This window comes from Embiotoca jacksoni, unplaced genomic scaffold (genome assembly GCF_022577435.1).
Source record: "Embiotoca jacksoni isolate LCO1_2020_lvr unplaced genomic scaffold, fEmbJac1.0.p SCAF_3, whole genome shotgun sequence".
Classification (NCBI taxonomy): Eukaryota; Metazoa; Chordata; class Actinopteri; family Embiotocidae; genus Embiotoca; species Embiotoca jacksoni.
This window is the reverse complement of record NW_027185381.1, coordinates 18814999-18828391: the sequence shown is the minus strand read 5'-3', so window position 1 is coordinate 18828391 and position 13393 is coordinate 18814999. Positions and strand designations below refer to the sequence as shown.

At 42.0% G+C, this 13393-nt stretch overlaps 1 protein-coding gene across 1 annotated transcript; it reads right to left on the bottom strand.

The window, feature by feature from the left end:
- Nucleotides 1–265: 265 nt before the first annotated feature.
- On the bottom strand, nt 266–12951 carry accs (1-aminocyclopropane-1-carboxylate synthase homolog (Arabidopsis)(non-functional)). The gene is made up of 19 exons (XM_069162980.1): nt 12628–12951; nt 11784–12445; nt 10924–11678; nt 10779–10838; nt 10607–10677; nt 10414–10483; nt 9365–9431; nt 8637–8734; nt 8370–8447; nt 8064–8164; nt 7483–7572; nt 7330–7375; nt 7063–7204; nt 6528–6670; nt 6201–6354; nt 3441–5162; nt 3104–3306; nt 1599–1790; nt 266–1205 (listed from the first exon to the last, which is right to left on the bottom strand). Exons 2-16 carry the CDS (start codon nt 12424–12426, stop codon nt 4744–4746), a joined length of 2937 nt encoding a protein of 978 aa, XP_069019081.1. The 5' UTR covers nt 12427–12445; nt 12628–12951; the 3' UTR covers nt 266–1205; nt 1599–1790; nt 3104–3306; nt 3441–4743.
- Nucleotides 12952–13393: the final 442 nt, after the last annotated feature.

Below are 13393 nucleotides of genomic sequence, written 5' to 3'. Positions count from 1 at the left end.
CTGATGGTACCACAAACACTAAGTTTTGTTGAACATGATAGAAATAAAGAAAAGGCCGTGAGGTGTTCCCAAACCTTTGTCTGGTACTGAGCGCTGTAACCAAATGACTGCCAAGTGAGAACTGACCATGGGATACTTGAACAACAAACAAAGGGATGGTCATAGATGTTGTGCAAAGTGCAATTTTCCTCCTTTTTCAACATTACTCACCATCAGTAGGACAACAGGACTGCTCCAATTCTTTGCTTTTAATGAAACAATATAGTCACATGCAACATAAAGTTTATTTGCCATTTTGTAGGATTTATGGTGTGCCATATATAAAACATTCAGTCATCTTAGCTTACATTTCTACAAAAATAAGAGTAAAACATTTACCAGTAGCCATGTTTCTTTACATGTTTGAAGTCCCACATGGTCATTACAAGATGGGACTATTTTAACATTCATCAAATCCATTGCAGCACCTACTGAAACATTCAGGATGAGGCAATAGTTTAATGTTTTGTGGCAGTGTTTACATTCAGCTCGTAAGCCCCTCCATACCTGGATCTGGTCCTGGCCGAGGAGCTGAACAAAACCTTATGAACCTCAGAACTGTCCAAACACAAGTTTACACTTCACTTTGTCAGTAAACAGTTGTGATCTTGCACTTAGTGACCAAGTTTTGTAGTCAATATTGTTGGTCCTTAGTGTGTTTTTGTTTTATTTCAGTTCATGCTGAAAAAAGAAAACTGGGCAATGATCTCCACAATCAGCCCTGCAGAAACCTGGAGCATTCAATCCAGCTGACTTTCAGGATTCAGAGAATCCTAATTCCTCCAGCCAACATTTAACACAGTGGGTCAAATTGTGTCTGTATGTATTCATATTCTCTTTCTGACTTTCCATTCAAGGTACTGACGTATACCTCTTTGGAGCCAGGATGCTTTTGGTGCTGGCTGGGTAATAACCTTCGCTGAAAGACCGTTTAGCCGCCTCAAATTGAGAGGATATCCGCCACGACTCCACAGCCTTCTCGAGGTCAGGTAAGATGTCTGGCACAATAATTTGTTCGGCGATAAAGACTATCGCCTCCACGACCAACAGCAGGATCCAACCTAAAGCCCCCAGCCAGTAGGAGGAGCCAAGGCTGGAGAAGTCCTGACGGATCTCTTCTCGGTGCTGATGGGTGAAAAAAGACCAGCTCAGGAGGAAGAAGAAACCTGTAGACAAGTGAGAACAATTAGTCACATCTAGTACATTGCTACAAAAAGGGAAAAGTCATTAAGATCAATTATTACATGCCTGGAGCTTTAGAAAAGAGTTTGTATGATAATGAACTGCAATTCCAAAGAAAGTAAAAAAGTCTCTTTAAAAACTGCTGGCCTGCAGGGTATGTAAATGAGCAGTACATGAAAGAATTTCTGTCGGTGTGGCTTTGACATGAACTATCCCAACCAAGTACATGTTATTTTAAAACTCCCAAAACAACAACAACAGTGTATTAAAGTGAAACACAAAACTGTGTGTGTGTGTGTGTGTGTGTGTGTGTGTGTGTGTGTGTGTGTGTGTGTGTGTGTGTGTGTGTGTGTGTGCGCGTGTGTCCTGCTCCTTACCTGTGGAGGCCATGGTGAGCAGCAGCAGGGTGGTGGGGTAGAGTGCCTGTCCTGCCATGAGGAGGGAGCGAGTGTTGGAGTAGGAACGCACCGTCTCAGATGTCCAGCAGAGGGCAAACACAAGGCACAGAGCACCAGTGCTCACAGCCATCAGGAAGGAAATAACTCCAAACACTCTTTCTGCTTCCATGGCTGGAGACAAAACAACAGACACATACAGACGGTCCAAGATCAGAATGATTAACTTTGATGTTCACGTTTCACATGATGTCTCTATTAATTAGTCAGCATGATGAAAACAGTCCCCTGGGTGCCCCCACATGTCCATGCCTCTGACACGAGGAGTGTTCATGGACTTTTAGAGTAGTTATTGTGTAAATGGAGCGTTCCTCCCACTGCATTCTTTCTGAAAGTGTGTATGTGCAATAAAAACAGAACATTGGAAGAAAACAGTGACTTATTTTTGTGTTTTTTGACTTGTTTGCAGGTGTTCTCATTGTGGTTGCAACCAAAACTGGCGCCGTTCCACATCACCCACCACTTTTCCATTATCTGTGATCAAGCAAGTATTGACATGTATATTTTATTTAGTGCCTAGACATCTATGCTGGAGTGTTAGCTGACGGTACACTTAGTATTATACCAGTCTTGTGATCGTCAGGTGAGCTCTTAGTGTGTTTATGGCCGTTGCGCAACCTGTCTGATGTTCGTGTTGCTAAATCAACACACAACCAAGCAGGTTAGCTAACAGTTGAATTGATAACTGCTGGGCTGAGAGTTCTTTTTCTTTCTCTTGGATTTAATAATGTTGCACTATATTTAAACTTAATGTTGGCTGGTTATAGTTTGTTTCTTCCAGGCATTAGGGGCAGTCTTGTTAGTCTAACTTTTTTTTTCTAATTTAATGTCATGTTTAAAAACAGCTTAGTGAAAACTTAAAAAGCCAATCTCTTTGGAGGTGCCTCATTAGCTTGCTGCATATATGTGTATTAACACAAGTAGTGAGAGTAGAGATTCATGATGAAAATGACAAAAAAAAAGATATTAACTGGAGAGCTACTCTTTAGCAATAAGAAACTAGATTTAACTGACAAAGATTTGGTTTTTGGCACAAAAATTTCAGCTCATTTTCATTCAGCCAGATGTGATAGCTTCAGCAGATACCAGGAATGCAATTCTCCAGAAGGAGAGCAAGCTCAAACTTGTTTTCCTCTGCTGAGAAGCTCTTCTGTAACCCAGAATTTTGCCAAATATTCTTTTTGATATGGATTCCACTCGAGATTCAGAGGAGTAAAATAAATCCTCTCAAGTCTGATTTCTGGCAAAAGCAGTGTCTTATCAATTTAGAAAAGCAAAGACATATTTATGCCTCATTAAATATGCTGTCTTCCCTAACCCCATCCATTCAGACCTTTAACTTAACAGAGTGACTTTTAGACAGATGATAAATTAGATTTGTTGACTGCAGAAAGGTGTTAGAGAGGTGAACGCAGCTTTTTACTCACCACTGAAGACAAGATCATCTTTACGATTCGTCTGGTCACTTCTGGTGGTATTCCACTCTGTCCACAGTCCCCTGTCCTTCAGCCAGAATGGTGTACAGACTGCATAGCACACAAACAGGCAACCTGCAAACCCCAAACAGGACTGACCAAGCCTGAAGCGACTGATGGAGTCCCCCAGCTCAAGAAACTTCATTTCTACACCACTGAAAGAGAGGGATGGGGAAAACAGGAGTACAATTAGGGTCTACTGAAGTTTGGTGGCATAAGGAATATCTGTCTCGTAACTATTCAGATTATAAAAATTTGGCTTTAAGAAAGCATAAAAGTTCTGTCTTACCTTTGTTTTCAGTGAGGAATAAAGCTGTCAGGAACTAAGATGAGATTTAAGTCCGTACAAGTATATCAGGGTTTAGAGTGAAGGAGTGTTTACCGCTGTTCTAACACTACTGTACAAACACTTTTACGACCCTGACATATTACGACTTGTACTGTTCATGACCACAGGCATCTCCCCACAGATCAGACCCCTCGGAGTAACTCCACCTCTACAGTAATGGAAACTCCCCCAGCCAGCAGTGAAGTTTCCCCTAGAATTCTCCACTGTGACTTCCACACGGTAGAGAAAGTGAAAGCTCCAGCAACTGCCATTCAATATTTGAGGATGTTTGTCAGGCTGATGATAAGCAAAAGGGGCTAAAGAAAAGTGGATGTTAAAGGGAATTTCAAAAGTCTAAAACCCCTTGATATTTCAAGAATAGAACTCGGACATTTGTTTATGTCATGTTGAAACTGTGTGGGGGGTGTCATTTGGTCAATATGCATGACAACACATCATAGGAAATCCCACTCTGAATTTCTTACTGTGTTGTGGTTGATAACGTTTTTTTAAACTCTCCTCTTCGTCACCCAAATACCGCCCCCTTCGCTTTCCTTTGTTGCAACGGAACAGCAACCCACAGCCCACCCAAACTAAAGTTTAAAAAAAGGTTGCTGAAATTCGTGCCGATCACGTTGCGCACAAAATAACCTTTTCTATATCTTAAGAAAAAAAAACATAAATGTGTAAGATAACTCTTAGAGAGGTTAATTAATTGAACTGGGGCAGATTTAGATATACTCTGACTGAAAGATATTGAAGCAAAGACACAATTCCTTTCTTTGTTCACAGTTCATTAACTTTACAGAAAGTATTCTGATAAAATAAATTGCATACAACCAAAATAAAGATGTACAATTTATGCGATAAGAAACTTATAATATTTGAGAGATGAACGTGACTGATCTTGGTCGACTTACATTTGGCATTCACTTAGAATATGAGTCAATTAACACAAATCTTATTCTGGTTTAAAAAAAAACAAGGCAATCTCCCATAGCAGCATAACAACAAGGCCTCCAGACACATATAGTAGAGGTACTCCGTCTTGCTCTTACTTCCTGGCCTTTAATACATTATTTTTCAAAACCTCTCCTCTTAATCCCGCTCTCGGCAGTTTCACTCTTCAAACATAGGCATCAGATTTGACCTCATGTCAGGTGTTTGTTTCGAGCTTCTCAACATAAACGCAGGGAGCAAGGAGGATGCTTAAGTACTGCCTCTCGAAATCTGGCAGCTACATTCTTGCCTGTTTATCTTAAGTTTACTTTCTGGCTCTTTGCAGCAGGGCCTTGAATACATCAAGAATTTCTGGGTCCTCCCCGGCAGAGAGCTCCGGAGTGTTTTTCTCCAGCCAATCAGAGGAACGGATCTGATGCCTCAGAGTACCAATCAGCGAATCCAGACTCTCTGCGGGCTTGGATGTTTGGCAGTCCAGCAACACAAACTCCTCAGTGGCCAGCGAGGCTGTGTCAGGAACGGGGCTATCCCTTTCCTTCAGCTGGTCTGATGACTTGCTCTGGGGTGATGATGTTGAATTGACAATCGCAGCATTGTCTGAGTCTGCACTGTCCTCTTTCACTGACTTTTTGCTCTCCTCAATGGTCTCTTTGGTGGAGTGTGAATCAGGGCTGGTCCTATTTTCTTCCGTTTCTTTCAAAGCCGCCCTAATTCGCTTTAGGCCTGAAATGACACGAAACATTACCAGAACAAGCCAGTAACTATTATCCAATCAATACCTTGTATACAATACGGAGCCGAAAATGAGCCAGAATAACACAAACCATTGACTAAATAAATGAAAAAATATATATGGTCTCATCAATCAATATGGGAATTAGAGGGAACAACAACACATTTGAAAACTTAAAAAATAGATATAAACTTTTCATTACATAACTCGGAAGCACTAATCAACTCACAGGAGATATTCTTTTCATTTCAAAACGTTCCAGCACTGGGGCTTCATCAGTGAAAATATAGCCATCAGAAAAATAACAACACAGTATAAAACAGGAGACATTAAAGATCCAGAAACCAAACATTTATCTTTTATTGGAAATGATCTGGTCAATTTCAGACCAAGAGGGGTTTATTTAACTTACTTAGGATGCAAAAAAGAAAAAGAAAAGCTGTCAGGTGTTACAATTTCAGAAATTAAAGTTTGAAGGGGAATGCATAAAGAATTTAGCATCAGAGACTTTTATACTCATTTTTACAATTGAGAAATAATCAATAATTGTTTTTTATTATATTGTTATTATGATTCCCGTTTTATTTAGTTACTTTGAGATATTCCTTGCTTTTGTTTTATTTTATTGAATCCTTAAATTTTGAAAGCTCAGGGCTGGGGGTGCAGCATTCTTTGGAGGCTGCCAATCCTTGCATAATCTGTCATTTGATAACTGATTAAGCCTTCCTTTAGAGCATATATAGGTTTTTATTTTTACTCATTCTCTACAGCATGAGTAATGATGAAGGCCCTATGCTGAAACACATAGGTGAAATAAAAAATGTTGCCGAGTCAATTCATGTTGCAGGGTTGTTTTTCACATGTGGTTCTTCGCTACGTCAGCATTGAGCTGGTAGGTGAACTGGCAACAGCACATTCCTTACCAATATATAATTAGAGACGGAGAGTAATTGAACTATTGAGTTGGCATAAAACGTTTTAAAAATGAAGAAACAGTGTGTGTCGTGAGTGATGCATTACAGACTGACCGAGCTGAAGGTGGTGCTGTTGGTCTGCAAAGACGATGCGGAACCACCCGGGCGTGGAGCAGGAGAACGCTTGGCCACAGCTCAACACCACTTTGTGTCTGAGGAAACGCCTCCACAGAGACAACTCCTCCTCAAACGATGACTGTCTGAGGTACTACAAACACAGACACAAAGAAGTGACATACACAGCCTATAGAAATGTACATGTATCGTTTTCAAGAAATGAGGGGACTGTAGAGTTCAAAACAAAATTGATTGTTTGATCAACATTTGCCTATGCACAAGTTAAAATGGAATGATATTTTACTCAGACTTTGCTCTTGTTACCTTTCTGAGGTCAGCCCAGACGTACAGTGCTGCCGGCCTGTGCAGGTAGGGGACGCCCATGCTGAGCAGCTCTCCGGTCAGGTAGTTGTGAGCTGCTTTCAGTCTGCTTCTGTTCTCAGGCAAAAATTCCTCACTGATCCACTCTACGACATTAGGGATTTGAAGCGTTAATAGGTCGGTGTAAATTAAATGTTACAAGTCTTAATACAGCCTGAGGCGCAGCAGAACCCCATGCTGTGCTCCTGTCATGTCAGAGGAAGCCAATAAGATGGGGTGATATTTCTTGGAAGCAGGGAAAGCACTGGGAAGTACACGTTTGAATTGCTGAAAAGCTTGCAACAAAAATAATTCGCATTTGTGAATCTAAACTCGCCCGCATACAAACTGCTTGCTTTGTGTACAGACAGCTGATTATAGGATTGGGAATTCTGCCCTGTTTTGAATGTTAGGATTATTTTCCCAGTTGTGTTTATGGTAAATATGACATTACTGCTGCAGTCTGTTTGCGAAAACGCTCATGAAGGTTGGTTTGTACCTCTGTCCTGAAGCAGTTGTGCAACCTGGTGCTGGGAGGTCCCGGGGATACCATGGAAGGAGCCAAGCTGAGCCAAAGCCTCCACAAGGTCTCTGTTCTCAGTATACAGAGTGCCTATTCTGATACCTGCCATTGCAAAGTCCTAGAAAGTGAAAGAAAAAGAACTGTGAGGGAACAACACCTGCTGGAGAAAAACTTTTACTGTAATGTCAGCGGATATAAAAAGTCTGACAGGCTCACATTGTCAGAGCTCAGCACAGAACGTACCTTACTCATTCCCCACATTACATGTGTCCTCTGCGGGTCGGGCAAACTGAAATAAGGGGACATCATTAGGCGATAAGAGGATGTCTTCAGCTGCAAATGTAATGATTAAGGGTCTAATAGAGTAATCATGTAGATGTTAGGTTCATGCCGTACCTGTCTATACTGAGGACACTGTGAAAGGTGACAGATTCATCAAAGATCGTCAGCATGTACACTTCATCTACAATGGCGTGGAGCTGATGTCTACACAGGAAACGAGGGGCAGAAAGATCGTATAGTTATACACATATTTTCAGTGCAGCTTTAATAAGCCTCGGTTCTATAGTGTTAGTGACTGTTTATGTCAAAGAAAAGGCAACATTAGAGCAGAATGGTTCCTTCAACGTCCTTCATCAGAGTAAAAGCACCATAGTTTATGGTTACAACAGCTCAGTGGCTGCAAGGGTCTGTGAAGGGAATTACTCTGGCAAGATCATTTAGGAAACAATAGACGATGCAGGAGACTCTTCGGCACATGGCTGCACTTGACAATATGCTGATGGTTAGGCAAGGTGATAAAACTCTATCAAGAGCACTTGATATTCCACACATGGGACAGTGCTGCAAAATAAAAGAGATCACAGTGGGAACTGTATGCAGTGACTTGGCAAAGTGCTTACAGGAACCACAGGACCGCAGACCAGGGGGATTACAGTATTTGGCCACAGCGTGAGATAATAGCTGGGCAAACATACCTTTTGGCAAACTCCAAGAAGGCAATCATGTCCTTGAGGGTGTAGATCTCAGCCAGAGGGTTGTGGGGGTTCATCAGGATCACAGCTCGAATGGTCAACCCCTTAAATAAACAGTCAGGTGCGAAGTAAATATAAACTGTATCCTCACAGTCCACAGAGATGAAGCTGGAAAAACAAATCTCTGAGAAAAGTAGAGCATTCAGAACGTTTACATAAACTTTGCCCGAACATTTCTGGAGTGATTCTGTCCTTCTTTAAATATTCATTACAGGGAAGTGCTTGGCAACACATACTGTTATGAGTTACCTCTTGCTTAGCCCTTTTCAGACCTTCTTCTAGTTTCCCTACAGTGAGGTGGAAGGGTCGGCCGTCTTTGCCATCAGCCTATAAATAAGAGAAAAATAAAAAATAGCACATCAACATCCGATCGGGAGAGCTGACAAAACTCTACTCTACTGTATGACCTCACATGATGGAAAGGTGAATGCAAAATAGAAGAAAAAAAACCCCACACATTTAACAAACATTTCCAACACAACATTACTGCAAGTAAATGTGGTTTTGTATTCCTACCTCACAATCGAGAGGAACATGGAAGAGTTTTACACCACTATACAGATGCAGATCTTCAGTGATAATGCCATAGAAAGGAGTAGGAATAAGAATGGCATCTACAACATAAAAAAAAACACATCTAAATGCACACATATTTCATCTTCTTGCAAATTACAATTTATAAATGACTCCTTATATTTAAAAAATATACACACATATGATAAACCGTATGTTCATTCGAGATATTCATATATATATGACCATTTTAAATGAAGGATATTGGATACTTTTTAGGTTATTAGTGGTAATTTTCATGGCTGAAGTGTGAGCAAATTCTCAAATGAGCTACATTTGCTAATCTCATTTTGCTACGCAATTGAGCACAAATGAATGACTTACTGTGGTTTAGTGATCCAAGCTGGTAGTAAATAGGTGAATATGGGCTGCCTCTCAGGCTTATCATTTTTATATTAAGGTAGTTATTGGGCAAAACAGACATGCTACATCGCTTAAAATGAGAACTTGCCTGCAGTAGCCTTAAAGACTATGCAGTTTATGCAGTTGCCTAAATAACTGTAAATTGTTTAAATCTTTCCTTTTCTCTTTAGTACCATCATCATTGTGTTTAATAATTAACAAGCAAAGTAGAAACTTGGCTCCATTTCCTCTCTCTATAGCACACACACATTTGTATTCGTATAAGTGTACTGTGTGTGTTCTGTGTGTCAATGTATTTGTGAACCTACCTTTGGGGTCACAAATCACTGCAGCAATACATGAGAAGAGGGAACCGCAGCCATTCATCACCACAACCTGAAGGAACACACATCCACAGCATTATGAAAGACCCAATTAAGGAGCACAGAAGGAAGCCTGATGAATATGCTACAAATTCATCCACCTACTAAAACAGCCATTCATTACATCTGCTAATTAAATTGGTCACCCTAAAAATTATGTTTGTTCAATTGATACATTTGACATCTTTATAGTCATTAGTGAGTGTCTCAAATAAACGATCTAGATCCATTGCTATCAAATCTGATAATGAAAGGCTATAATTCAGTGTCGTCTGTAGCAGCAGTATAAAACTGTAAAAAAAATTAATAATAATAAATTTAAAAAAAAAAGACAAGCCTTATTGTCAGTAATTACATATTTACTGGATATCTCTATCAATTATAGGAAGATAATCTTCTTTAGAAATATCTCGGAGATTACACGAGTACAAAATTTGTCTGTGGTGGAAAATGTATTTTAGTAACTTTAAAAGGATAAGACCACGATGTAACCGACATGAAAAGTGTTGGTCAACTTTTTCTTGCCTTAGAGCAAATAATTATTTAAATTATTAAATGATCAATTATTAAGTAATTAAGAGTCAAAAGTGCAACTAGTCATTTTGATGAATGGTTCCTTTTATAAATACATTTCAGTGGTTTAAACTCCTGGAGATTCATTATATTTTTGTACAATATGCTGAGAGCAAATCTTAATATACAAAGTGGCCACTATCTACAGTCATTATATAAATGTTGAAAAAGTGTTAAGATTTCCCTCTGACATATTGTGGAGAAAAAGGTAAATACTCCGATGTGCGAGAACGTTGTCACTACACACACAGAATAGTGTGTGAATAATTGTAAGCTTTTACATTTTTATCTCTGCTATTTATATACACACTCCCCAAACTCTCTTAGGTTTTAATATATTCAAATGATTGTAGCTGTTGTCTTACTTACTTACTGTTCATATTAGTTGAATTCCAGTAATACAAGCAATATTCGTCACTCACATTGTCAGCTTTCAGTGGGTTTGGAGAATGGCAGAAGTGAGTCAGAAACTTTGCGACGACCTCTCTCAGGCTGAAAAAGAACAAAATGGAAAGGTTGTCAGAAGGTTAACTGGGAAAGGTTACTGTAAAATGTTTACTTTGAGTCACAAAACAAAAGTGGTTCTTAAAATTAAAAAAAAAAAAAAAGTCATACAAAGTGTGTCCCCTCCAGTCTGAATACTGCAACAAGGATGGGTCAATATGTAGCATGTCGGGCTTGGTCAACTGTAGCAGAAGGAAAATGAAATTATTTATGATTATTGACACATATTAGAGTAGACTGCACTCTGAAGCATTATACCATAATACTGTAATATTTATAGTACCCGTGTGTGAAGAAGATCATAGCATAGTTTGTTCTCACTGGTACCCATGTTGATTATACCCTGGAAACAGAAAACAGGCCTCGTTACAGTGTCATTCTTGATATCAGACGGTTCAGCACCAGCGACTAGAATGACGCTCGCTTACATCAGGGTTTTCTGTGTCGTGGTGTCTGTCCGCTCCATATTGGGCATAGCCCTCCTGGAGAATGCCTTGATGCTGTCGGATGCCGTTACCACGGTTGGACAGGTACACACTACGACCAAGGGTTTCTCCACCCGTCAGCGTTGCCAAAATGTTCCGAGATATGTTGCAGCCTTTGACAGACTTGGGCTGTGTGTTCTCTGTCTCCTGAGCGGAAACAACCTGTGCTGCGGGAGCTTCCGAAGGTTGCTGAGATAAAGATGACGAGACAGAGGGGGCTGTTGTGGTCATCAGTGAAGGTGACGGATGAGCTGAGGGTGAGACGGAGGGGTCGGTCGGTGTTGCAGTTGGAGCGACCTGTCTGACAGCGAACAACGCCCCCGTCAGCATGCTGAACAGGCGGAGCTCGTGCTGGCGCTCCTGTTCTGCCCTCCTCTCCTCCCGCTCCTCCCTGCGCTCCTCCGCCTGCAACTCTCTCTCCAGCCGCGCCTCCTCCAGGGAGAGAAGACGCTCCTCTGCAGACTGCTGCCAGTTCAGAAGGCATGCCAGGGCTTTATCCAGGCTCCCCTGACCACCGCATCTGCCGCCACCCCCATGGGCCCAAGATGTTTTGCCGCCCCGCCGTCGCTTCCTTTGTCTCACAGAGGTTTGAGGACGAGACCTCTCCTTACAGGGCTGGTCAGATGTGCCCTGTGCCACTGGAGCACCAACAGCCTGGGCGGCAGCCGTGGAGCCGGCAATGTTCAGGTCACTAAAGCCTGGGAATATAAAGAAGAGGATAAACATTTCAACTAGCTGTCCGTTTCTAATAGTATGCTGATGATAACATTGCTCATAATAATGTTAGCGTTTGGACTGACAACCTGATGGCGAGATTCTTGTATTTGTTGAGCTCTCTGCTCGACCCAGTGTGTCCTCTGGCCCCAGCAGAGATTGCCCATCCGTTTCCTGATCATCTCCAGATCCATAGTACATCTCAGGGGGCGGAACGCCCGAGTTCAGCATGCTGTCCTCAACATCTTCACATTTGATATCCAGTGGATCTCCAGCTTTAGGAGGCTGGCCAAACAGAAACCCGCCAGAGGAAGTAGGACCAAAAGCGCCTGCTTGAACTCCTTGCAGGTATGAGTCCGGCACCCCGGGGCTCTGAAACACCTGTTGAGCTATGACAGCTCCGCCCAGGGAGGAGTAGGTGATGGCCGGTCGGTTCGCCAGCACCCTGTCCATCACATCATAGAACTTCCACGACCTCATTTTATGGTTGTCCTTAATGCGGCGGTACTCCAGCTTCATCTTCTTGATCTTCTCCCTGCACTGGTCACCCGTGCGGTAGATGCCCTTTTCGCGCAGAATGTGGGCAATGCGGTCAAACACACGCTGGTTGCGCAATGAGCTCTCCAACTCTATCTGGACCGACTCGTCGGACCACAGCTGGAGCAGCTCCACTATCTCCGGGTCGGTCCAGTTGCTGCCTCGCTCGTGCCTCCTCCCGCGAAAGTCCATCATCGAAGTTCCAGGACGTGTTCTGCAACACGGGGTGAGATTTAAAGGAAGCAACGAGCAGCCTACCGCCGTCTATTAAACTGCAGGATCACCAAGGAGATTCTAATGCATTCCTAAGGTCGTAGTTTATGACAACAGAAAATATATGCACGATATATATATATATATATATATTTTTTTTTTACCCACTAAGGTTTTTCTCACCGTGAATCAAAAGTGCAGCTCTTCGTACGCACGCACCGTGGTAGGGAGCTGTCACCGGTGTGACGTCCACGTCGGTCGACACATGTCGCGGCTGGCTAACCCGGTTCGGACAGGTTCGGGGTGGCAAAGCTTTGCGTTAAAATATAATTCTTCCTCAGCAAATTAGTCACAACTTGGGAGAGGTGGGGGAATTGACGCGCACAAACATATCTACATCCGGGTTGACGGCACATGCGTGCTGTCCTTATTCCGGGATAACTTTGGCCCGTGTTAGCGGAGGAGCTGCTGGAAGCAGGCTGCTTTTCACTTAGACCAGGCTCTGACGGTGGAGACATAACCATGCGAGTTAGTCGGACTGAGGGCTTTGTGTTATGGCCCCCTCTGCCGTGCGGCATGCTGTTCTGTTCGTGTGTGTGTGCGCGTCCAGACTATGCCCGGAAGATGGCGACCACATACCGCGATTCAAAACTGGGAAAGTGTGCGCGTTTTTCACACAGGCGTGGCCCGGGATTTCTTTTTAACAATAAAATAATCCAAACAGCAGTTGAAAATAAACTATAGTAACCACGCTTTTAACATAATCTTACTATTAGAAAATCACGGATCATGGTTTTGTCACCAAAGACGATTTTGTTTTCTTACATAAATGCATGTTTAAAGGTGTAAACTGGCACTGTCGATTAAAAAAAAAAGGGGTTTAACTTGACGTAAGCATAGCACCGCCCCTTTCGATTATTTCCGTGAACCAAATCGAGCACACACGATA